The sequence below is a fragment of the Scatophagus argus genome, chromosome 15, assembly GCF_020382885.2.
Source record: "Scatophagus argus isolate fScaArg1 chromosome 15, fScaArg1.pri, whole genome shotgun sequence".
Lineage (NCBI taxonomy): Eukaryota > Metazoa > Chordata > Actinopteri > Scatophagidae > Scatophagus > Scatophagus argus.
Window position 1 is genome coordinate 6,269,817 of NC_058507.1, and position 27,429 is coordinate 6,297,245.

Below are 27,429 nucleotides of genomic sequence, written 5' to 3' on the forward strand. Positions count from 1 at the left end.
TCTTGCTTCTGTGACCCCGTCCGCCAAGATGCCACTCACATCCTTAACCTTGGCTTATGTGTACACTACTTTCTACAGTATGTGTGCATTTGGTTAATTACACGCCTGCACACTTCTGTCTGACTTGCCGTAAACAAACAGTAGTTTTATTCAAGATTGAACATTTAGACAACCACAGAATAAATGAACAGGCATTGGTCTAACACAAGGTTGCTTTTTCTGCTGCTGTCCCAGAGACCCACTATTAAGCAAAGCTTTAGCTCAACAAACCTGCATGTATTTTTGTATTTACACAGATGTATGTATGCCTATAGATTATGCACACATATATACATGTGTATATGCTGTACATAAATACATAGACTGTCAGTCAGTCTCCTGCATAAAGTTTGTAACCCAGCAAAATGCTCAACTTTGGGTGTAGTTGTTTTGTTTTTTGTTTTTTATGTGTTGTGGAGTTTTTCAAGACACCAGCAGTACTCTGCATGTTACCTACTGTCTGAGCTGCATTTATTTATCATGTGAAAAATGAGGATAATATTTTATTATAGCTGTGTGGTGACCCCCTAGACTAGACGGCAGTGTTTCCAGTGGGTCATCATTAGCAGCAGCAGAACAAGTAAAAACCCCAGTCTAAAAATGGCAGCAGACAGACAAGTCCAACCAACTGAACCTGACAAAGGCACAAACAATACACAGATGTAGTCATCTTTTTTGTAAAAATACACACATCAAATACAATATACTGCCTTGCAAATAGGCCACAGGAAAGAAAACATGAGAGTCAGTATCAGAAACAAACTTGCAAGTTGTACAATTGCAGTGGAACTGTACATACGGAAAGCATAGACTATATTTCATCTGTCCACGCCTGTTGAGCTCCCTTTGGAATGTTAAGAGGGATCATTTCTCTGGTGGTAAATGTAGGCAGGACTGAATGGACAGAATGCATCTGGCACTGAAGGTTTGCTAAAGACTCTCTTATTCAACAAGTGTATGCAAGAGGCAGTAGATTCCCACAATCCCCCTCACCAGCCATATAAGACAGAGGGAATGAGTTAACCAAAATCAATAGTTGGTGGATGGAGAGACTCAGGATTAGCACCAACTCCAGAGGTTTTTGAAATGCGTGTCTCTGAGCATATAAGGTGGGGTTGTGTGTGTTTGGTGATGATGATACAAAAGGTGTGATGATGAGATAATGGTGACGACCCAGACCGTCCAATGGCCTCTGCTGGGAATGTATTTAAATAGGCTTTCAGGGCTTTAAAATGGTTAGACTGGTTTTTCTGATAGAACATGGCCTGTTTCTAATACAGTGATAACTAAAAGGCTTGGGCACCTGGACACAGATAAATTCTTTATATTGTGTTCTCAAGCTGGAGGGGTTTACAGTCCTCAGTAGGTATTTTTAATTGTGAGAATAGCCAATCCAAAAGCCTCAGGTCTTTTTTGTTTGTAAGTCTGTTAAAGTACTATTGGGCCCAGGTCTACAGACAAAGAGTCAGGGGTTAAACTGGGAGAAAGCAGGACAGAAACCAGCAGCCGACCAACACACAGTGAAATTACAGCATCATTAGATTTTATTTGGTTCATAAAGAGACAAAAAGCTTTTTAATTTTATTTTTTTTTTAAAATGGTGAGCTGAGCAAGCCCGCCTCTTCTCATTATGGCAGAACGAATCCCAATTTAACCCCTGGATTTACATTCATGTGAACGTGATAGCCTATAATAAAGACCTAACAAGTGACAAGACAGTCAAAACAGTTGCAAGGCTTCATGCAGTGCTACCTCATAAGTTTTACATTGATTCTACTGTGGAGAGAACAAAATGATTTAAGCATTTCTCATCACTGTGCAACGGTTCGTCATGACTCTATTGATCATAAAGTGAGCGTATCCATCTTGTTTGAAAAATACAAAAACTAATCTTCATGTACTTGTGTCACATAAAGTATCTATGAGAAGCTAAAGCAGTCTGCAGTGTGGTCACTCTTCTAATTAGCTTTGTCTCCGTGCAGTAGATTTCCTTTAAACTTAATGCACATCTCTAACACTGCCAATTATGTGGACTGTTACTGATAGAAAGACTTGTGTGACTAAACATATGAATCTAGTAAAGCACAGACACTTGTTATGATTGTAACGCAAATCTGGTAGTGCTTACAAGCTTTTACATGCAGTAAATGGTTGGAGATGATTTAGAGAACCAGTAAACAATAAATACATTGTATAAAACATAATTTCATATCAATATATTAAAATACTATTTAAAATAATATCTTAGACAATATTGCAATATGAAATTGACTGATAAATAGTTGGTAGGCCTACACAGAGAAATATATATATTTAAGTATCTGTGTCCTTCATACTTTGCTGTTGTGATTTAAATGATTTAAAATTTCCAGATTTATCCCAGTGGGTAGCAGTACAATCCAGAGAGCTAATACATTTTCTTTTTTTCCCCCAACAATACTAACAATGAACTTACAGTACACAGTTCCATAATAAAGATACATACTGAATACAATATAAATGTCAAGACAGAAAAATAGAAAAATATCAATAGAAATCAAAAGTCAAATACATATCAGAGAAAGTATACAGAGTAAAGTGTACTTATGAGTCTTTGTGGTTCTTGTTGTTGTAGCTGGAGCATGTTATTGGCTCTCATTGTTGGTGTATTGGTTGTTGAACTGTACTTCGGTTTGTTTTTGTTGGGTGTTTTTTTTTTTTCCAGTCCTGACCCACACACACGCACACACACAGTTACATACATCTGCAAATGCACATGCAGCGGCACACATGCCTGCACAGGAGCAGGTGTGTACCCATCCACACATACACACACATACACACGCACACACACAAAGCTCACATGACCGTGCAGCATTTGCAGGTCTGTTTCTTCTCCTTTTCCTTCTCTCCTTCCTCTCCGCCCCCGTTGGCCTTTTCTTTCTCTGCCATGCTCCCATTGGGTGGGGCCTGCTCTGCTGTGGCTGCCTCTCCTCCCACTTTTCCCTCCCCATCCTCAATCACGACAAACTCGGCCTTGACGTTGCCATCCACCCCTTCCATCCCTAACGCAGTGCGGGTCTCCTGCTCCTCCTCGACGGTCTTGTAGCCCATGAACACCAGGGTGACAGGGTTGTCCGCACTAGCTTGGTCAGGACTGGGACCCAGCAGCTTGGCCTCAATCCCTGTCACCTCTCTCTTGGGGGTCTGACCAGAGGTCTGCACTACACCATTCTCACCTATAGGGAGTGCCAGAGTACCATTGAGAGGTTAGGAGAGTGCCCAAAGGAAAGAGGGTTGTCAGGGCAAGTCAGACAGACAAAGGAGGAAAGGAAATATTGTTTTAATGACCTCTGGCGGAAAGGAACAATTTAATAAAGCAAATGAAGAGGCTATTAATAGCCCGCTCCCTCTTTCTCAGACAGGTGTCCAAGCTACGTTGCCATGGTTTTCTGTGTGATCATACGTTTCCATGGTTACTGAACTTACCTCCATTTTCTTTAGCCACACCCTTATTGGCCGGCACGCCTGTCTCCAGCTCTTCGATCTCTTGCTCCAGCCTGGTTCAGAAACACACAGACATGCAAATGAATTCAAATTAAGCTTTACTTATCATTATTATTATTTTTACAGCACAAAGACTTACGGTAGCCAAGAGCCAAGATTTGATTCTTTTTCATTTCTATCTAGCAGACCGCATAAGCCACAATGCCCTTCAACCATGTGCCCATACCAATTCCAAAGACAAAGACTGGAATATGATTTCTTTACTGATGTTCAAACACCACACAATCACAAATATTTATCTAATTTATGAATTTCATCATCTCAGTCTAGATAACCACAGTGGATGACGTTACCTGTAATGCAACGCGTGTGTGTCCTGTGTGTTAGTGTTGTGCTTTAGCATAAATGAAGCGTCCAAGCATCCGAATGCCTACAGTTTCACCGTAACAACCACACCTGTTTGACCTGTGCGCTTGCAAATAAAATCATATTCTGCACTGTATATTCTCAAAGACGTATGGGGGGTTTTGAGATGCTGACCTGAGGATGACCTGCTCCAAGAGTTTGGTCTTCACCTCGTCCTCCTGCAGACGCTTCTGAGTCTCCTCCTCTGCTGGAGCTCCATCCAACAACCAGCGCTCCCTCAGCGCCTTCGACTGTGAGAGGGAACGACGAATACAAGCGTGTTGTAGTTGAGAATGAACGTGGAGAAAAGGCAGACATTATTTCATTTTCAGTCAAAAGAAGAAAACACTTCAGAAATTTGCACACTCATGGCTATTTGTTGCTTAAGTGTGTACGTCAGCTATAATGAAAAGAGCAGAAGCAGGTGGAGGACTTTTGATCATGCGTCTTTCATCAGGAGCAGCTGATTAATTCATTAGCAGTGATTCAATCTCCCAAAATGCCAGATGTTATCACCCCTTCTCACTTGGACATCGGTGTAATTTCTTTCAGAGGAGATTAGTGGCACTTTCAGTGAGAACAATGAGCCCTTTAGCTAATTTACAAAAAAAGGGAAAAAATCTACCAGTGATTGCATCCAGCCTTTCTCTGCTGACTGCTTCCACTGAGTGATTCTGTCACATACTTAATCTGCTGCCAACTTATTGTTGCCAAGTGGACTATGGCACCCGGCCAGGGCATCAAGGCATATGGCAGTGAACAGAACAATCTAAACTAAGATGTAATTACCTTAAAATATGAGTCATTTGAGTGCAGGATTTGAAATGTAGACAAGCCATTGGAAGATAAAATCTTAAATAGCATTAAACATTTCCTAGACGCCGACAACGATCACAAGATCATCTTTACGGACAAACCTCTGTCACTAAATGTGACAAAAGTTGTAAACTGTTAGTCTCCTATTAAATACTGATGATAAAATTAATTCTCAGACAAAATAATAACTTGGTCCCATAGAAATTTTGCATAAAGTTTTGAGGTGAATGTTTCCACTTTATTTTTCTCTTATCTTCCACTTCTTTCTCTCTTTTCCAATCTATTTGCACCATCAATTTCCAGACAGCCTTCTCGGTATTCTTATCCCGACTCTCCATCCACATAGCCTCCTGTAGATAAGCTAATATCAAAGCAAATACTTGGCATGCTTTGAGGTAAATTCAACAGCGTGTGTCGCTCGCTGCTGTTAGACCATGCAGCGAAAGACAACCCTGCTTGACCATATGGAAAAGTGCTTGAAAAAAACACTCTTGTTTTCACGAGTTGGGCCTGAAAATCTGGACCTGTGCTTGATGTGAATTCCTCTCCAATGATGTAACAAGAATTTCTACAACAAAACTCCCCCATGTTTTTTTTTTCTTTCTCAGACTCGACCGCCGCCCCTTCCTCTCTCTTGTAGGCATCTCTATCCATCACGAAGTTCATGAACTTTTTGGTTTGTTTATGTTATTTTGAATATGGTTGTAAATGTCAGGATGTATGTCCCTCATATTCCATCCATGTTTATTTAAGTGCCTGTTGTTCTGTTTCAACTCTCACTTTCCCCACTGAGCAGTTCAGCTCCAGACACCCAGCTGCACAGAGCTTTACAGCACACACTCTCACGGTGTAATTTAACACTCTTCAGCCCTGCATGGTCTCCTGGGCACTAAGTCTAACTCTGCCTTCCCCCCCTTCTTTCTGTCTCTCTCTCTCAGTTCTTGCACCACACCCTACTACTCTAACGCCTGACATCACTTAATGTACTCACTCATGCACACACACACACACACACACACACACACACCAGTCTGCACAAGCAGTCGTAAAGCTGGCGTGCTGAAGTTACGTCTCTCTCCATTGTTGTACAGAGTAAAAGCTGCTAACGTAGCAGACAAAGGGCGGAATTGTGTGCAGACACACACACACACACACACACACACACACACACACACACACACACACATCCAAATGTACTGAGCATCTGTTGCAAAAAGAGCTTTATGTCAACATTCATTTAGCATCGTCCCTTTTTTGTTCTTTGAAATTCAGCTCGACCAAAATAAAGTGGAATTTTTATTTTTTATCAATTACTCTATGTAATTGCTCAATTAGCCATTCAAAATAATTAAAATCTGTTTAAATATTCTTTAAAAGAAGCTAACAGTAAGGTTGTTGGTTCTAGTCTCATACTGACAGTATGTGTGCGTGTGCACGTGTCAAGTATTTCAATGGTGAGTAATGGTCTTTTCATTTTGGAACATTACTTTTCATATAAACTGTGTGTTTTACATGACTGGATAAATGAGAGGATATGATGACATTCAGAGGTTTTAATTAAACAGAGTGCCTGCATGCATAATCATATCTTTAATGGCTTTCTATTTAAAAACAGAGATCCTATAAATGCTTTCTGTGTTATCGACACCGTTTTGTCCGCACTGTGAGGGTCTGACTTTGTGTGTGTATGATCCTGTATCAGTGAGATTTTAATGGTGGGGCAGGTACACCCTTATAAAAACGTGGTGTGTAAACTGAGACATTTATTGGGTTTTCCACATGAACGCCGCCTCTGGAAAAGCCATACTTGCTGTGGTTTGCACAAAGAGCCTTCTAATGCTCCTGTACAGCGTGATTACACTTCCCCTTGGCGTGAGTGTGTGTGTGTGTGTGTGTGTGTGTGTGTGTGTCAGCATGTGAGACGAAAGCGGGGTGCGGTGGCTGTAAGAGCAGTTTCCTGTTGGTGGGAGTGGGACAAAAATCTGTTTCCTCTGCCAAAGCCCTCTGCATTGTCTGAGGCTTCTGTGTTCTTTAATGAAGCAACGCACACAAAACTGAGCACACACACAGATACACACAAAGCTTTGCTCTGAAAATAGAAAAAGAAGGAGCACGCAAGGGCAATGGCACAGGTCACAGGCGTTTTGCCACACACGCACACACGTCTGAACACCATAACCTTCGCTCGTATCTGTGACCTGCTGGATTGTCCAGGGCTGAAATAGCTTTGATAGTGCTGACACATACACTGACAAAAGCTTTGGCTCTGATATAATGAGTGTGGGTCCACAAGCATGCAGATTTGAGTGTGTGTGTGTGTGTGTGTGTGTGTGTGTGTGTGTGTATACACGGCTTGTGGAGGAGCTGCTGGTGTTATCTGCTGTCCATTCTGAACATTCCATGACAGTGGTAGTTAGGGAGTGTGTTATGGTGTGCGTCTGATGATTTGAAAGGAATTGCTGAGTTTAAATCAGTCGTTTAAGTGTCTAACTCTGCTTAGCAAAAGCAGGAGCAAAATTCCTGAAAAACACAAACAAAACCGAGCAGCTGTCAGCCTGGTGGGGGGGTTCAAGTTCAAGAATTTTTTTCACAAACACACTAATCTCATCAGTGAGAGGACTACAGCACATTTCAAACGGAGTTCAATTCTTCTCAGAGGATGTCTCAGTGCTCGGTGCAAATATTCCACTTAACTCACTAACTAACAACTAAAGTAAGTGAGGTTTTTCTGTCCATGCACGATGGCTAAGTAAAGGTGAGAATGGATGCGATGCCAAAAAGATACAGACTGTGAAAGACAACATGAGGGATGGCTGCAATGACGTCAGAGCTAAGATGCTTTGAACCGATGTTGGGATTGTTTTCCCACCACAACATGAGCAGCTTTGCCAGAAAAAACATGAAGGGACGCTATATCCTAAACCAAACAAGATGCACAGATTTCGTGGGTAACAGATGAGGAGTATGGATATTGTTTGTAAATGTGTGCACATTTTCTGACAGTCATCTACTTTTAAGCTGTCTTTCATAGTTCTTTACTGATCCAGAAAGTGTTTAAGACACAGCCATGATAAATGCAGTTACAATACCGTGTACATTGTTATGAAGTCCTTGAGGTGCTGTGAATGAAAGTGAAGTTGTGCTATGTGGGAAAATAACACTTGCTTGGTCTCTTCATTCAAGGACCTGATTCATTAACCTCAGGATGGATTTCTTGCCTCAACATCTGTCCACCTCAGTTGGAATTAACAGGTGAACTGGAAACATGCATCCCAAGCAAAGTTAAGAAAGCGAAGCCTGTACAAATCTTTCAAGTTTTTGGACAAGCTTTGATTGTGTTCATTATCATTTTGGTCTTAAATCTGCAAAATTTGTGAAGAGACCGGCGACTGGTTTTGTTAGTTGTAAACTACCTGCTTAGATTACAAAGTGAGTGAAGAAGAACATCCCAACCTCACTGACTGCTCTGTTACTAACCAACTCACTCACTTCTAAACATAAGCACACAAGCACTACATCAGTTTGCAAAGAGTATTTATATTATATTGAGGTTTTATTTTCAATGACCTCATTACACCAAATAGTTTCCCACAAGTACAGCAGCACAAACCGAGTATGTGCAAAATGAGTGTGCTGCAGCGAGTGTGTGTACCTTGAGATGCTGGAGTTGCCGTCGGTCATCATCCAGCTGCCTCCTCTTGTTCTCAATCTCTGCCTGCTTCTTCCTCTTCTCCTGTTATGACACATACACAGCATGATTACTCTGCAAGCACAGCACAACAATACTAAACGCACTACAAACACCACACTGTTTCCTTAATAGGACTGGGTACCGAATTTACTAGGCATCAGTGTAGAAGCTCAGGTATCGAATCAAGACAAACATCAAAACATTTTGTCTGAGTGTTTACTGGCAGTGCTTATGGCTCATGACTGAGTGCATTATGTGTAAGTCAGTGTAATTGCTGTAAAGCAGACTATGTTCTTTATATTTATAGGCACGTATTATTTCTTCCATCTGTCATGTTAATTTCAGGTAAATATTTGACATGTTGGATATGGAAGTTGGAGTTGCAAATCTAATGTTGATGTCTGCCATGAATTAAACAAATTAAACAATTAAAAAAACATTTTGAGAAAATCTATATCACAATACATACAGTTATACTGTCATGTGTCTTGCGAGACACACAGACAGAGCAAAGGGAAGAGGGACAGTGAAAGACAGAAAATGGCAGTGAGCTGCGGCTTCTGCATTAGCTTCCAGTGTCCTCTAATGGGTGAAGGAGATGGGATCTAAAAGGTTGAGTCATTAAGACAGGCGGGCAGATCCTGACAAGCAGCAATGATTTGTTGCTTCTACAGCCAACATGTGCCCTGACATGCTGTCTGTGTGTGTGCATGTGTTGTGTTCATGCACAAAAAGGACTTACAGCGATGGCCTGGAGTCTCTCCTCTTGTGACACCTCAGCCATCCTGAAGGAAAGAAAGAGCGACAGGCAGAAAGGCAGAGTTATAGCCACACATGAACGCCAGCATCACACGTTACACACTGTGACAAACAACTCTGTGCGATCGCAGCATTAGCTCACCAGCAATTTACCTTCCAACGACTTGCCAGCGACTGAGGTTAAATATCTGTCTGTTTGCACTAAATCGGTGTCTCTTTCCTGACAGGGAGAGTCGGTGAGCACATGCTAATGTGCTAGCAGGGCACTGCTGGAGATTCCTGCTCTTAATCGGTTCCAGACCAGAGCTCCAGGATGGAGGATGGACGGAAGCAGAGCTCAGGCTAGAGTCGAAGGACTGCAACTGTTGCTCCCCTGAGAGAGGAACAAAGCTTGCACAGTATCTGGCTCCCTCAAAAATCATATCTTGAATCAAGTTTTTGTTTTTCTGCAGTTAATGGCTGGCATGATCTCCCCCAAGCAGAAAATTATTCATGATCTCAGTTGTAAAAACAGAGGGAATGTTTATAATACTGGACTGGCATATCATCTGAAATGACATTCCTGCATAAGAGGAACAAATTTTCATTAATGTTGCGTAGGAACACATACATAGGGGCATGATTTTAATTTCAAATGTCCACAAACAATGTCTGCTTTTCTTTATTTTAAATCATAACGTTTGGACTGTTGGTCAGAAAGAAGAAGACTTTTGAAGATGTCACCCCAGACATTTTTCACTCTTTTCTGACATTTTATAGATCAAGTAATTAACTGATTACTTGAGGATATAGGGGTTCCATGTGTTTCTGTGTAGATATTAGACTACACCTTTGCATAGGTACAATTCTTTTAATAATAATAACAAGAACCTCTGGAAGCTTTACAGTGTGGCAGGAATGTGAAGTGAGCAACGTAGCCCAGAAATCACTGGGCACTCAGTATAAACTGACCTCAGTGTCCATTTGCTTCAGTGCTTTTTCCAGCCTGAACTAAATCTGCATCATAACACATATGGGATTCTCATTTCTCTGTGCTGCTGTAAACCAAACTCTTACAAAAGAGCTATGATGATAACAACAACACCACCAATCTATGTCACTCCCCACATACTCCTCTCAAGCACCAGTAAAAAGTGTTGTTTGATAGTGTCACTCCTCCTCCTCCTGATCGGTGAACCCGGACACACTGTGTCACTATTTTGCTTGCATCATTTCATAACTAAGCACCCATAAAGCTTGGATTGTGAACACATCAGTGGAATAAATCCTTCCTTATATAATTGCAGTCCATTCCCTTGCTGTAGGATACGTCCGATTGCAACACTTACTGTTTTTCCCACAAATAAAAAGAAGCAAACATTTTTGTCACCCTTTTTAGTCCACTGCCTGACCACAGAGGCTGTATAAGACTAGCTGTGAAAACCTCAGGGGTGTGTTATAGAAGGGCACTCTATAGCATACAGAATTTATGCACGCATTGTTTGACACACATTCATGCAAACACCACATTGCTCCATTGCTCTTTGCTCTCCTACTGAGCAACAAGATCACAAGGACACCCTCTGGAAAAAAGTAAAACCACAATCATCTGATCAACCCCTAAATACACACACACACACACACACACACACACACACACACACACACACACACACACAAGCTACTGTCTAGACACATTCTTTTTAATTTTCGCCTTTCCCACTGATCCAGCACAAACAGGAAAGAAGAACATCTGGAGATGCACTAAATAAAATCAAGCTGAATAAGTGAAGCCAGTGCTGTCAGATTTATTAATCAACAATAAAATAAGGCTGCAAATTCAAAAATACATCAAGAATTTCATTCAGATACTGTTTATGATTAATGCTGTGCGTGTCTGAATTTATTTTCTCCCTAAATCTCCTTCCCTTCCCAGTCCTCGGGCTACAGTGGAAGCAGGGCGGTTAGCTGACTGAGCATCGGGGAACTCATCTGGATCAGTTCATCAGTGGTATGAAGGAGGCCTGGAAGCAGCAGCCGACCATCCTGACCCGGGAAAGGTCACTATGAGCATCAGCAGAGACGAGGCACAACCCACAGCGGTAGCTTCGACCGAGACCGGAGGTACAGAATGAAGGACACTTTCCCCCATGAATAAACCAGCATACAAGTCCGAGCTGTTCTCTAAAGTTTATGAACAGCTTGCACACAAAACAGCATGTCAAAATGAGACTCATATATGGTGTCACATGACCCTCAGATTTTCTGAGTTTTTGGGTCAAAAACATAACAATACTTGTGAAATACCTATTCCAGAGCGTTCAGACTGTTACAGCTACTGACTGACTTAAGGTCCACAGTCACATGATGACAACTGAGTAAACTCTATTAGCTGATGAAGACTGACATGCAGTTGAAAATTCAGCAAAAAGCAAGTCAGTTGACTCCAGAGGTTCTGTACTCATGCGCACACCTAAAACAATGTGACTGAAAACAATCAGTCCTCAGTGATGGTGGAACATCTGCTGTGTGGCTCAGTGAATTGTGACTTCTATTTTGTGCCAAAGTTAACAGCACATGTCCACTGGACATGTTAAGTGCTCAGATTTTCCAAGGCAGCCTCACCATCCAAAACTGAATGTCAAGGCTAGTCCTGCTTCTTCAACTTCTAGACTCCATGACATACTGGAAAAAAAAAATGTCCACCTTGTTGGAACATCGAGGGCCCGCGTCCCGATGCCTCTCTCATAAATTATGAACATTCAGGGAGAATGCGAGGCAGACACAAAGGCAGGCATCTTCTCGGCACAGTTAGAAGAGTAATTACATTTGTGGCCGAGAAAGGAGGGAGGCTGGCAGCCGTTTTTAGAGACAGGCCACCAGAAATACATATAATCCACAGATGAATATAATAGATCAACAACAACAATCAGACAAGACAGAGAGAAAGTGGTCTTAGCCGGCATACAAACTACAGAGTAAAACTGGGGATGTTTTTGTCAATATATCAAAGCAGACACACGGCAGAAGAAGTCAAGGAAACAGACTAATGACCAGCCCTATTCCCTGCTGAGTGCACTGCAGCTGTAGCCTTTCCAGGAACACATTATCTGTCTGCATAGAGCACCAGCTAATAGCATTGTGCTCATGGTCCTCTGGCACCGGGAGTCACTTAACACACTGGCTGTGCTGAAATACCCTGACTTACTTTAATGTCTACAGAGCTAAATGAATAATAATCCTGAAGAGCATCTTTGTTTAGGGATATCATGTTGATCTTAAGCCCAACCTTGATTTAAAACTCTCCCTTGCAAGGTGAGGAGAATTGGTTTTCATTTGAAATGGATCCCTCCTACAGCAGCGCTGGTTTTGGTGAATGATAGCATCTTATTTGCACCTTTTGTTGCACAAAAATTATTGTCCTCGTAGTAACAAAAACAACACTTCATAAACTTTCAATCCATGTGAAAGGAACAAAGTTTGTTACAACTGATAGCACTAGTTTGTTCTGAAAAGTCAGAGAAACATTGTATGAATTATTTACGCTACACGGTCTGGGAGTGAAAAGGTCGGAAAGTACATGCCGTACTTATCTGTGCATGAGACTTGTCACACTGTGGGACTCTGGGACGACCACAGGCCATTCATCTCTGTGTCCGTCTGTCAGCAGTAGTGGCAGATTACAATAGGGCTCATCACCACTAATCTGGGATTATCTTAAACAAACACCACAACCACCTGGAAGTGGACACAACATTCTGATTCTGATCCTGCCTCCCACGCTCACACATACTCAGATGCATGCATTGTTTTTATAGCATCTGTGCTTCCTCATATTGATTCAGGCACTATGCACTGAAACAATTACTATCTAACACCTACAATATTGGTGCCATATGGGATGTCCCGAGGCTTGACAAAAAACTCCTGTAAACTCACTACTGCACCAAATCCACTGCTGATAAGTGAATGGATCTGGGGCTGAGAGATAGACTAAATAGTTTATTTTGCTGATTATTACTGACTCCCAACATTTAAAATGAACCGTAACTGCAATGTTAAAGTGATGTGAATTCTGAAGAACTGCTGGAAGCTTGTCGTTATCCAATCAGACAACCGAGAGGGAATATCTTACGGTCAGAGTAACAGCCAAACGAGTGGAGGAGACGAGCAGCCAAACAGAAAAACATCGTGACACTGAAAGAGAATCATTCTCATTTTATACTACTCATGTCCTGTTACAAGTTAAAACACCACCCTGAAAATAGCATCTAATGGTTCCAGATACACAATACTGGCATGGAGCCCTTCTTGCATTGTGAAAGAGAAATGTGTTCACTCAGGTGTTACTTCATAACAAAGCAAAAACCTTTTCACTGATAATGTGCTGCCATAATGAAACCCAGCACATGCACCAAAAACTAACTCCTGTGTAGAATTTAGCAACCATAGAGGCAAAAAAGAGAAAATTGATGTTATGGATATACAAAATCAATACTTACAATTCCTACAATTCTCTTCAAATCTGGAAAGATGCAATCAAGAGAGCCATTTCTGGCTATTCTTGAATGAAAATGCATACAGAAACACACACACAGAATAACACTGTCTGGCACAAAAATGTTTCCTCCTCAGAAAGAATGATGACTGTGAAAAGCACTTTTGGGATTAATGACCCAGAACCTGCATTAGAAAGCTGAGCGAGTCTGAAAGAGGAAACTAATCTCAAATCCTCTTCTTCGCTCACTGTGTTGGAGTGACACTTCTTTCTCCTTCTCTCTACTCCCCACTTCCACGGCTTCCTTCCTTCAGGCCAAAAGAGCACAGGGACAACAATAGTCCTCCCTGCCTTTATGCCCTGGCCACACACACACACACACACATCCCAGGCCAGCGCGAACACCGTGACTCCTCCACACATGCGGCTCTGCATCCTTCTATCTGAGGCACAAGCACAAATTCTGACAAACGTAAACAGTATGGTGCCAATAAAAACTGGAGGAAGTCCACTGAGGTCACATGTTAGTATTCCAGGGGTCAGAGGGTAAAAACTCCTTTCCCCCCCAAGGTCAGCCATAAATAACAGCTCTGTCCGAGCAGAAGAGAGTGAAATACTGTGTAACATCCAGGCTGACGGAGAAGCCACCCGCGGCCTGAGACATGTGGGGCTGGGACGAGCAGGTCGGAAAGGAGTGAGAGTCAGTGAGAGCTGAGGTTTTCAAATATGTGTCTCGGAGATTTTCTATGAAGTTAATACACTGGTACAAGTTAATGAAGACTGAGGATTAAAACAAGATCTCCTGTGATTTACTCTTGCAGTTATACACCCTAACATTGAACTCGAGCTAAGATAACCCTGGTGGACATCTTTAGGGCTATTTTGTTTTGTGGTAGCTATTTTCAGTCGTATTGTGCATGACTGTGAAACTGATTTGGTGCAGTGCAAAGCCCTGTGAAGGCCATGTTACTATAATTTTCTGCGGACTATTGTGTGAGAGTGGTAAAAAGATACAGCTTAAATTTCAGATAGGGACAGACTGCAACACCCACTTTTTTGTAGCTTCCAAGCAATCAAACATGCTCACTTTTGACAGCAGCTGGCAAGGTGATGCACAGGTGTGAAAGTGGGCCTTTGTGCAAGCATGCTGTGTCTTTGAATCATGGCAACACATTGGGGACTTGGCTAACAACCTTTTCTTGAGGACATTCATAAAATCGTCCTTATTAAACTCACAAAAAAGACACACGTAGTCATGTGAAGAATGAAAAAAGAGAGCTTGAGAGTTAACCTCAAATCTTATCTACTTCTCTGCATATGTTATTGTTAGACTTTTGGTCTTGGAAAATAAGCCCCCTCTCTGTTTTTTTTGGCCTTCCAGGCAACCCCTTTGTCGTCTGCCTCTTCTAAGTCTCCTCGACCCTGAGCTGAGACGACGTCCCCACCTGTATCTCTTCTCCCTGGATTCCTCCTTATCACCTCGCTTCATGATTGCATTTCTTCACTTGACCACACTCGACCTTCATTACTTCCACAACGCTGAACACCTTTACACTGCAAATCCGCAGAGTCGTGGTCTTTGCTTGTTAACTTTTATACATCCAGGGAACGCTTGCTGAGTCTACAGCTTATGTGACACTTTATTGATCCATGTGTTCTGATTACAGGCGCTGTGTGGAGGTCAGAACACGAGTTCAGCTTGTAGATGGTAGAGAAACATGTACACGGCATATTCGATCCAGATTTGGGAATATGTGTGGTGCGACAACCATAGTGGCTGGATATCGGCAAAAAATATGTCCACCTTGTTGGAACATCGAGGGCCCGTGTCCCGATGCCTCTCTCATAAATTATGAACATACAGGGAGAACGCAATCATATGCAACCATAGTGGCTGCGAGTGATATAAAAGCCTTTTTCCTCCATGCCTGGTAAAAAATCTGTTCTGATTTACGCCAAGGAAGGAGCAAACTTACTACAGGACAAAGACAACATGGAGAACTGGCAAGAAGAAAAGGAGAGAAAATGAGAGATAATCAGCATGGTTAAAGATCCAATTGTGTATAGCGAAGTCACAAAACTGCTGGTTCAGTAACAGTAGAGATGCATTCAAAAACAAGTGCAAACCAAAGACCCAGAAAAATATGATAAATATTTACAACCACAATAAAAACTGTAATGGAGATGAGTGCGCTGTAGGGCTCCAACAATGGAAAATGAATTGCCATTTAATTTAATTTAATCGGTTTCTAGACTGAATCATTTTAGACTCTTAGATGAATAAAACAATCAATTTTATCAATTCAATCATTTTCTGACATTTTATAAACAAATCAAATAATGGCAACAATAATTAGCAGATTAAGCGATGATGAAAATATTCAGTTGCAACCTAACTATCAAGTGAGCAACAAGTCACTTCAGAACAGAGACATTTTGGAGTCAGCTTCTAGCAGCCATTAGAGGAACTCCATGTTACGGTCCTTTAGCGATACAGCACAACAGCAGCTCTACAACTACGAATCTGGGTGCTGGGTAAAAAAGGTCTCTCTGTCACTTTCTGTCACTGTTTGCCTTGAAACTGCCACACTAGAGTAACTAGGGTTTTACAACGTGCCCTTTCTATGAAGTGTTCTTTCATGTCTTAATCCTTAATCTACAGTATATAGACATTTCCCTTCATTGGAAGTAAGAGGCCGAGCCCAACCCCTGAAAAACATTCCCATACCACACCTGATTTCAATAATAAGGAGGTGTGTCCCAATTCTTTTGTCCATATAATGTATATCTAGGCACTGCTATAAAGAAAATATCCCATATTCCTATTTTTGGTTGATTACAAAAACGATGCCAAAATGGCCACTTGTGTCTCCAACTATTTCAAGGAGTTAGCAGAGCTGAACAGACAGAGTCGGCGATTACTGACCTTTTCCTCAGTCTGCATCTCTCTGTGAAAACCACGTACCTGCATTAGCTTTAACATGACCTGCTGACAGCACTGCTTTTATGCTTACAGACAGTCAATTACCTATAGTGGACCGTCTCCTGCGTCCTGGTGTGCTCTCCGTGTCTCTCTGGTCAATCAGCAAACCCTACATATCCGGATATAGGAAGCCTATGGACTTTGCATTATCTCAACATGAACACAGGAACCATTAGGCCAAAGAGGTGCTTCGCCTTATGGCAAGATCCCAGGTCCCACTTAAGGCTCTCAAGAGGCTCAAGAATATTGTTTATGCTTAAGTACATATGTCCAGTATCACACTGTCCAATCTCTTTTGGGATTATTAAAAAAACCAACAACAACTATGTTTCATTTCCAAGAGGACATGACCTCAAATTCATTCTCCTGTGAATGTGAGTGTGTGTGTGTGTGTGTGTGTGCATGGCGTTAGGTTCTGGTTATCTACACTGCAAAAAGATGGATGATCTCTTTCTGCTGCTTATCAATAGTGCTTTTGATACTATCTTTGCAACAACTCTGGTGATCGTCATATGAGCGGGTGGGTGCGCGTGTGTTTAAGGAGGGGAGCATAACACGCGCACGCACACACACACACACACACACACACACACACAAGCGCACCGTCGAACACTGCTGAGCACATTTCCCTGAGATTAAAATGACTTAGAGGCTAAAAATGACAGTTTATCAGAAGACGGACTATCTGCTGGGAAGGGAGTGAAAAAAAAAAAACAAATCCTCTCTCGCCTTATCGGTCATGACAAAGCAGCAAGGAGGAGGGAGGGGGGGAGGAGGGGTGTGTAATGAGAGACAGTCAGAAAAAAAAAGAAAAGAAAAAGTGACTATCCAGGAGGAAAAGAGGAGGCTGAGATTAACAAAAAGAAAGACCCAAAGGGCAAGGTGGCTTGCATCATATTATCAAGTAACATCTCACATCTCTACTAACTGCCCAGATGTTACTCCTTATCACACTTTACGCTTGATGAGTAAGCTTTCACTTCCAATTCCTCTTTTTTTGATTTGACAGTGTATTTCAGCACAAAACAGAAACTGTGAGGGCTTCTGTAATGCATAACATTCATTTTTCCTGGACTTACATGCTGATGTGACTTTATAACCACTGCACACATGGCTTCTTAATGACAGCAAGGTCAGAGGGGGTAATTAGTAACGTTCATCACCCTGGGCCCACTCACTCAGGGCAGGATATGAACCCATGAGAGACCTGCTATCCCCTGCTAATGAGATTCTACCCAACCAGTTCTGCCACTGAAATACTGTCAGATTGCCACCATGCAATAGCAACAGCACTGCTGAGTTCAAAGTAAACTATTGTCTGTCACTTGTAATGTAGTAGTTACCTCTTAATCCCCCAGCATTTGTAAAACTTGCATGAGCGGATTTGTTTTTGGCTTTGGCTTTTTGACTTCAGGGCTGTGGAAACAAGCTAAACAAAACCCTGATGTGCTAACGCCTTTTAAAGATGATTGTGCTTGTATACAGATGTTTATTTATGGAGCAACTTTAACATTCATTTGGAGATTAAGATTCTGACCTGACAAACTTTTTAATTCTATTTTGGTCTGCACCAACTCCTAAGGGGGAAATACACTATATAGACAAAAGTATTGGGACACACCTCTTTCTCATTGAACGCAGGTGTGGCATGGGGCTGTTGTTCAGAGGTTGGGCTCAGCCCCTTGCTTCCACTGAAGGGAAATCTTAATGCTTCAGCATACCAACACATTTTGGACAATTCTATGCTTCTAACTTTGTGGCAACAGTTTGTTGAAGGCCCTTTTCTATTCCAGCATGACTGTGCCCCAGTGCAAAAAGCAAAGCTCCATAAAGACATGGTTGGATGAGTTTGGTGTGGAAAAACTTGACTGGCCCACTCAGATCCCTGATCTCAACCCCATCCAAGACCTTTGGGATAAGCTGGAATGGAGATTGTGAGCCAGGCCTTTCAGTCCAGCATCAGAGCCTGAACTCACATATACTCACCATATAGTGTCTAGATTTAAGCTGCTAAATACTCCACAATGTTCACTGTCTAAGTGTATCTGTCTGCATGTTTGTGTAAGTATATTGATAAAACCACTTTAATGGCATTTAGGGTACTTTTTTAAAAGCCAATTCCAGAAACAACACAGCGACGTGATGGACGTCTTTTCGCCTATTTAAAGCTGCGCTTATCGGGGCAGTTAGTGACCATTTTGGTCTTTCACTTTCTCTTCAAGGAGCGCCTGCCAGGCTCCTTGCTGAAGATACAGTAATCATGGCTTTGGTACTAAAGGGCACTTTAACTGTATTTAGTAGTAAGGAGTGTCACACTTTCACATATGGCCTCATTTTTCATTGACAGTCCAAGATTAGGACCAACTGATCACCGACTCATTTCCCCTATCTAAACTTGTGAAAACAGATCAATCCCAGTGCCCAGCCTGAGATCAGGACAGGAGACAGCCATCACCACAAACACACATTATTCATTCTCTTGTATTCCTCACACACATGCAAAAACAAACTAAACTGGACATACGAAATGGTACATGTGCAAACACACACTGACACATAAGCACACACAAAAATGCGGCTGTCCAGAGTCATAACGCCGCATGATGATTGGGTGGACGAGACAAGTGCTGTCAGCTCTACTGCGAGTCGCTGACACAACACAGAGCAGCCGACCGGACACAGACCTTCAGCTGACACACCGCCGGGCTGAGGCCTAACGTGGACTTAACATGTCTCGCTCATACAATAAAACACCAGAACAGACAACAAACAGTGCGCAGAGCTGCTGATATTGTAATTCACCCAACTTTTCGTTTGTACTACTGAAGTGTAACCTTTAACAATACTCTCATTTTCAACCCTTCATAGCACATAGTGTAGTTAGTGAACATAACGCTCTGGATTCACTGTTTCTGCATATTTTGTATTTGGTAATAAACAAAGACAAACTTCCAATATGTTGGATGATGATGACTTATGTACTTAATCTAACAGAGTAGAGGTTGTGATCCATAGGAAACCAGGGCTCTGTGATTTTTCTCTCTTGGCTGTTTTCTGAAAAACAGGGCACCGTAAAAGTGTTTTAATGACTCTTAATGAGAAACATGATCCTATTTTTGACAGAACAACAAAGAGCCCAAAAGTGCTGATCTATCTCACTCATTCACACAGGAAGAGTCGATCACTTTCACTGCATTTCCAATAATCACACAGGTGTCAATGTCAATCTGCACCTCGGGGACTCACATGAATTTTCTCAGAATTGCAGTGGGTGTGTTATGTTTATAGAATCTATGCTATCACCACGAACTTGCTGGTCTCGTCAACAAAAGATGTTGTCCACCGCATTCACGTCAGGTCACAGGGCAGAAATCCAGGAGAGAAACAATGGACACAAGACCAAACAAAAACACACTCTTTGTCTGGTTGTGCCTATACCCGCTGTGATCAAACGTAATGACAAAAACAGTCAAATTTGGGGGATGGTCAATATTGTTCTATTCAGGAGTCAAGAATAGACACAGAAGGAGAGCATGCACACAAAAGTCTACGTGATCTTCTGACAGGACAGAGGAGCTGGTCTCTAGGGCTAGTGGCAACCTGAGCTGAGTCCGAGCTAAACCCCAGTCAGTTAAGGGATGCACAAGTCTCATTTCTCTGGCATCCTAAACCAAACTGCCTGGTCCGCTGCACAGTGTGAATTCCAAACAGGAGTATGTAATGGCCAAGGGTTTTTTTTTCAGCTCATGCGCGCCATGTTGGAGCAGACTGCTCACATCACAACACACCATAGAATACCCTGTTACTCTCCTCTCCTCCACAGCGCGTAGCCTGTCAGCATCTCTCAGCCGTGCAGTGACAGCCAATCGACTGCTGGCGCCACTGGAAATTCACCGTCGAACCGACACAAGCGCGCGCGCGCACACAAACACACACACACACAAACACACACATACAGACACAAATAAAGACATCCCGAGACACTCTCAAAAACAGATCGATGTTACATGGTGGATCATCAAAGGCGCTCGCGTAAACGTCGTCCCGTTACACCTGTCGGTTTGGTTGCATCGTGGCTCTAAAGTACAGTACAGTAAAGCGGGCCTCTGGGCACCAAATAAAGGATGTTGATGTGACATAATAATGCAGCTATGCCCCCCCCCGCCCCGTAATCCACCTCCAAACCAGCACCTGAGTTTATTATGAGCTTTTTAGTCTATTCAAGAATCTGCATTTTTGTCCCCTGGATGGTGCGCCTCTTGTGATTACTAGTTGTAACCTCATGTTAACGCAGCGACCGTGTTTACAGGAAGGGGCTTTCACCAGTGCAGATATTTTAAGGCAATATTTTACGTTTCTTATTTGATTTTTTTTTTCTTGCCTCCATGCCTCTGTCCCTCCTGTCCGAGCCAAAGGATGCTGCCGGGCTGGAGGCTTAAATATTGCGCCGCTGCACAACCAGCCGCTGGACAAATCACTAAAAGCAGGTCAGGAAAACACGAGCACAACCACCGCACACTGTAAATCACGACTTACTCAGTTACGGATCCCTGTCGCTTCCCGCCACGGACGTCTTCCAAACAGGGTGTCTCCTTGTTTATTTCTGAGCGTCAATTCAAAACACTCTTGACACCCCTTCCTCTCCTCCTCCTCCTCCTCCTCCTCCTGCTCTTCTTCTTCTTCTTCTTCTTCTTGTGGCTGACACCCCTTCTGTTATTGCTGAGGTGATGCCACGGGCAGCTCGAGCTCACAGCCCGACAATGACACGAGCTCAATGTTTTCCCTCTCGAGCGAAAAAGACGCACGACGGACTTGGCTCTGCCCTCGGTGGAAATCTCATGGGCGATGGGGCGTCGTCTGAAGCAGGTTGTAGTGTAAGGGTGAGAGAGGGGGAGAGAGAGAGTCGGGGTGGCAGGCTATGTGAAGGGGAGCGGGAGAGGAGAGGGGAAAGGGATACGCCTCCCTGCCTTGGAGAGATAAAGGGGGCCTTGGCTGCGCGCATTCACCGAGATATGGTCCTCCTCGCCAAACGGGGGCCCTGCTGGCTCTGCTCCAGCCTTATCATATGACGTCCCAGGAACCAGGCTGTCTGCTTCAGGGCTGCAGCGGAGCAGTGTACGTGCAGCCTCTAAAATCGGGATCAAATCCAGAGGAGTGAGGGACCATTATTTCAGCGTCTCACTGTCCCACTTCTCCATCTAGTGGCAGAAAGGCGCAACCTCAAGATTTCTCAAGATGTGTTTTCATTCTGTTACATAAATCACCTTTGACACTGGATCATATCACAGCCTGAGCGAAATGATTTGGACTTATAGGCTTTGTAGGTTAGCTGTTGTATCTTTTGAAAATACCTTTTTGTATTTTTAAGCTAATTGATTCGCTTATACGCCTATTTTCTGACCCAATTATTCTCTCACATCTGCGTCCTTAGGTCAACTAAAAATATGTTGCACTTGCACCCGCCATCCAGCAGGCGGTGCTCGTGTTCCAGACATATTCCTCTGTCAGCCGGATTTCTGACAGACAATCTTCTGTATCTGCCAGTCAGTCTGTGATGGTCACACCAGGAGATTGTTTTTCTTCTCTTACATGTACAAAATGACATGAGTCACATGTCAGTAATAATTAATATGGTGTGTGTTGGTCATTTTCATTATATTTCATTATATACATTTATGTCATAAAAATGGGACATTATTTATCTCTTGTGGTCGATGTAGTATGTTTGTTTCTGCATATATCCATGCATTGCACTGTCTCTTAGTACTCAATAATTACTTAAGGCCTCTGAAAACCTGGCTTTAAATCTTAATAATTTCTCTATAATACTAAATATTTCTGGGCAAGTTGGAGAAAAGCCTTCCTACGTGTTATTTACTGAGATTAATATCGAGACGTTAACACGATGCATAGCACAACAAGCATTTTGGTGTCATTGTAGACCAATAGGGCAATTTCTCAAAAACACTGTTTAGTCCTTTTACATACAGTCATCCTCCAGTCGCTGTAACCTCATGAAATCAAGATTTAAACCTACAAGTGTGATAACGGCTAGTGGTTTTAGGGAGTTCCACTACTGTGATCAAACCAAACACAAGCTGACTCTCACAGTCTCTGGCATTGTATATTTTGGAAAGCTGTAAAAGGTGCAGAGGAGAGACGCAGAAAGGGATCAGACAGGTGCATATTGTCTGGGGACCGAGCAGATTTGGCAGAGCAGATCTGAGAGCAGGTGAGGGAGAATAAGCAGCATTTTGACCCACTCTGAGATACAACCGTCTTCTTTCGTTTCTTCCTCTCTCTCCCATTTTAACTGCAAATCTGTCCACACACACACACACACACACACACACACACTGAAGCACCAAGTAGGCAATGCATAAATACAAGCACACGTAGGAGGAGGGGTTTTGGAGACGAAACACTGCCTCCCTTGTGTTGTGTGTTTCTCTTTCTCTCTGTGTGTGTGTGTGTGTGTGTCTGTCATGACATCATGACAAACACTGCTGACAGATGAGGGTCAGACATGTTTTGGTGCTGACATCTAAAAACAAAAAAAAAAAGAAGAAGAAGATTTTCTCCTTGACAAATAGAAACAAAGAAAGGAGGCATCAGACTCAGGCTCAATCTGATAGCGGAGTTTTCATGCACAAAACGCCTCCATTTGTACATGATGAGTACATTGTGGGAGGGTTGGCATTTGTGTGTGCATGCAAACACGCGCTTGTGTGATGCAGAAGATGCTTTTCTTTTATGTGTGTTTGTGTGCATGCGTGTTGTGTGCCTGCATGTGTGTGCGGGCTGACTCGGAGCCCTCGCAGCCCTCGGGGGGCCAGCTCAGCACTTGGTGTCTTATCTCTCTCTCAGAACCTCGGTCATGAATAAATATCGGCGGAATAAAAATTACCCAAAATGAAAATAAGTGAGTGGAATTTGGAAGAGGCGGGTGTAAATCTACAGCAGGGGAGAGGAGAGGGGCTGAGAAAGTGAATGGAAAGAGGGAGGGAGGAAGACAGAGACAGAGAGAGAGAGAGAGAGAGAGAGAGAGGGAGGGAAGGAGGGAGAGACTGAAGTATTGAGGAGAGGAGGTGAAAGGCAGATTGAGGCCTGGGGGGAGAAGGAGTATAAAGAGTTTCCTCCATCCTGGAATACACTCTGTGCACTGGGCCAGAAAAATGCCAAAATGTTTCACTCCTCTTTTTCGTCTTCTTTGTCTGCCTGCCTCAGTCTCTGTCTCTCACTGTATGTTTTAAAAATGTCAATCGTGCCTTTGTGGGCTACTGTAGATTGTCTTGTGTTCTCCTCTGTGACATGCTGTTGTGCCTCTGTGTGCGTTTGTACTTTCTTGTGCTCCTCTGGCTTGTAATGAGCTGTTTCGCTGGAGTACATCAAAATAATGTTTTGGACCCCCCCTCGACCTCGTCTGCTGCCTCTTTGTCATCTTTCACTTTGCCGTTCTTCCTCTCTTCTCTCATTCCTGTCTCACTTTTAACTTGTCTCCACGGCAGCAGAAAACCGTAACTAAACCGCACATGAATAATGAAATACGAGCATTTCTGGTCTGTGCCCGTCTCAGTTATTTTTTAATACCTTTCTCTTAATCTGGCTACTCGTTATGTACACAAATGCACATTAGCCTGCTGATGGAAATCTGCAGGGGTTTGCGTGAGTGTGAACGTATGTGTCGGCCTCATTACAAGGCGCCATCATTAGTTACACACCTACTGTCATTGTCCCGTCTCTGCATCCACCCACCCACACATACCCACACACACACACACACACATGAGTGGAGCTGCATTCCTATTTTCTCCTTTTCTCTTTCTCAGTATCTGTCTGTCTTTCAGCCATCACTGTGACAATCGCCCCCTTCTCCCTCACTGCTGGATCAAGTTGGCATCAGATGTGACAATGTGTTAATGGGCGCCGGTTTTGTAGGTCAGCGAGTATCATGGTGAAGCCAGTGATCCATTCATAGTCTCAACTGGGGGTCGCAGTGGACTGACAGTGCTTTTATTTTTGTCTTTCACCCATAAAAGTCACTTGAAACTTGACAAAGACCACCCCATTCATTTAGTCGCTTCTGATTTTGCTTCCTTTCCCCACTATTTCTATCTGCTTCTGTCTCCAGTTTCTCCAGCTCTTTTTTAGCTTCATACCTTCATTATTGTTTCCTTCCATACATTTTTCTTCACACATTTTTTTATTTGTCCCTCCCTCTCTTTTCTTCTTTCTTTACCTGTTGTATAGCCTTCCTTTTACTCCCTTTTCATTTGTTTTTCAGTTCCTCTTTGACTCTCTTCCTTTCCTCTGGGACATTTGATAATTTGTTACTCCATTTTCCCCTACGTGACTTCTTGTTTTCCTTGTTATACCTCCTCCCATCACACTGTATCCAGATATTTATTCACTCCTTTATTTGTTTCTCTGTAACTGTCTTCCTTCTCCTGTCTGTCCTACTTCCCTCCCTCTGCTTCCTCACTCCTCTTTAATTCTTTGCCCTGAATCCTGTCCTCCCTCCTTCTGTTCGTTTCTTTGTTCCTCTGTGTACCCTGCAGCTGATCTGTATTTATCAATAAATACATATTCCTCTGCAGATCCGATCATCACTTACCACATACGGCACAGTGACAAGATGCAGAACGACAACCAGGTTATAAAATACGGAGAAACAATCAGACACACTTAGACCCAGTCAGTGACATTCAGATGCAGTCTTTGTCTCTGCCCCCCTGCTTCTAGCTGATATGAAGTAGGACGGATCACAGGCATGAGCACAGATGAGTGTAGTGCCGCAGTGCTCTAATTTACTCATTAAATTGATGCTCCCAGACTGACTGATTTAGGCTGGATTAACGATGGGACGATGGCTCTTTTTTAAATTTCATCCTGGCTTGTTTGCACTGGTGAAACGCTACAGTGTGCGCGTGCACTTGAGTATACTTGCAAGTTTGATAAAGCGCACTATTTGATTTTGACGCGGCGACTGTACAGCAATGTGCAACGACGCAGAGTTCACTAAATATTTGCGTTTTTGTGTGTATAATGCAAAATATCCCTCAGCAGGACTGAATCTGGGTCAGACCGGTTGCAAGGGTGCGTGATCCTCCGCCAAGAGCTCCCACAGAAAACCCTGACACGTCTGACAGTTTCTCCTGGCAGGAGAGACATTTATGAATATGAGAAAGATGCACAGGAGTGGAGGTAAGACAGCACACATGGATGTGGTTACTGATGTGGCATATGCTGTCATTTCACAAGGCACAAGGCATGCAGACACACATACGTATACATGCATGCACTTAGCTGATCTTTTTGAAGTCCACATATGAGAAGGCAAGAGGCCCGTGAGGGACAACAGACTTTGTATTGTATATCGGGTTTCGAACAAATACATGAAAAGGTCACCCATACATACAACATGCATATACCAAAGTTATCCTGCACACATGTAAACACACACACACACACATAGTCCCAGACCCAATTAGTCTGGTCTGATAACTGTGTCAGTGTGTTACTACACATTTCTTGGCCTGTAGGGTATTGGAGCCATGTACTGTAAAGTCTTACTCATGCATGTAAGGCCACAACCACATCAGCCCACTCATGCTCAAACACACCACACTTTTTCCCCGTCTTCTGCCTCTACGTGTAGACAAACAGCACGAGGGCAAAAGCAGGCACGAGTGTGTACGTGTGTCTCTTTTTGTAGGAGGATGTCTGTCTTAATGCATAAATCTCTGCATCTTGATTTTACACATTTAAGTGTGTTGATGTGTTTCTGCGTGCACGTTGGGCTAAAGGGATACAGGAGTGTGTCGTTTCCATCTCAGAGGAAAGCATGAGGAGACAGCCAAGCAGACGCATCAAGTATAACTGGAGAAGCAGAGAGGGACACCGAAAGTCTTGCATACTTTCTCTGCTTAGCAGTGTATCTTTAAGCTGCCACATGAAAGCCTTGCATCTTTGCAGAGTCAACTTTTGAGGAATTTTTAGAAACAGTCTTATTTACAGACTGCCAGACGTATTTTATGTTACTGTGCCATGGATGATTCTCATGAGTTTGACTCTAATGATGCAAATGTCAGCCTGTCCGCTTCTTTGGACAAACCAATCTCAAGCACTATTGGATCGATTGCCATATTTTTTTTATTTTACATGCATTCATTGTCACCTCTCCAGATTCAAGCCTTTATTAAGCATACCAAGCGTTGTGCAGTATACACCGTCAGAACGGAAAGAAGCTCAGACTTAAACCTATTGTGCGCACTTTCACCCAAACAAAACACAATTCCAACACCAAGCGACCAAATGAACACGCAGCAAAAAGACAAGAAACTAGCGCGCCCGAGAAAACAGGCATTAGCGACCAGCATGCTACATGCTACATGCTAGAAACACAAGCCTCGTGTCGACAGAAAGCCTCTGTAGATCCTAACGACACAAGGACGACCACTCTGCCGCAAAAACTCATTGAACCAGCAGCCGAAGGAGAGTTGAAAAACAACTTCACTTTGCTTTACCTTACCTTTACCTTTAGCTTCACCTTTGCTGTTGCGCCATCATACATCGTGTTCCAGTCCAAAACTCCACTCAGTTCCTATAATCCCATGTCTCTGTGTGGAGTTGAAGTCATTTTTCGCGGTCTCGGACCATTTTTGTTTCCGTTAGAAGCTCACAAATGTAAGCGTGGAGAGTTTCCATATCTTCGTACTGGCAATCTTTTGCCTTTCAATAGCCAATCGCGTTGGTTAGTGGCGCTGTTGTGGG

The 27,429-nt window shown here is 42.9% G+C and overlaps 1 protein-coding gene across 5 annotated transcripts; it reads right to left on the reverse strand.

The window, feature by feature from the left end:
• Nucleotides 1–124: 124 nt before the first annotated feature.
• Nucleotides 125–27,429, reverse strand: palm1b (paralemmin 1b). 5 transcript variants are annotated; one of them, XM_046412893.1, is made up of 7 exons: nucleotides 27,188–27,429; nucleotides 9,350–9,758; nucleotides 9,180–9,222; nucleotides 8,399–8,479; nucleotides 4,066–4,181; nucleotides 3,508–3,578; nucleotides 125–3,257 (listed from the first exon to the last, which is right to left on the reverse strand). In XM_046412893.1, the coding sequence occupies exons 2-7, from the start codon at nucleotides 9,616–9,618 to the stop codon at nucleotides 2,878–2,880; spliced, it is 960 nt and encodes a 319-aa protein (XP_046268849.1). In that variant the 5' UTR covers nucleotides 9,619–9,758; nucleotides 27,188–27,429; the 3' UTR covers nucleotides 125–2,877. The 5 variants fall into 5 exon arrangements, with proteins under 5 accessions (XP_046268849.1, XP_046268852.1, XP_046268851.1 ...); XM_046412896.1 differs by lacking the exon at nucleotides 9,350–9,758 and having other exon boundaries at nucleotides 27,194–27,412; XM_046412895.1 differs by lacking the exon at nucleotides 9,350–9,758 and having other exon boundaries at nucleotides 27,188–27,411.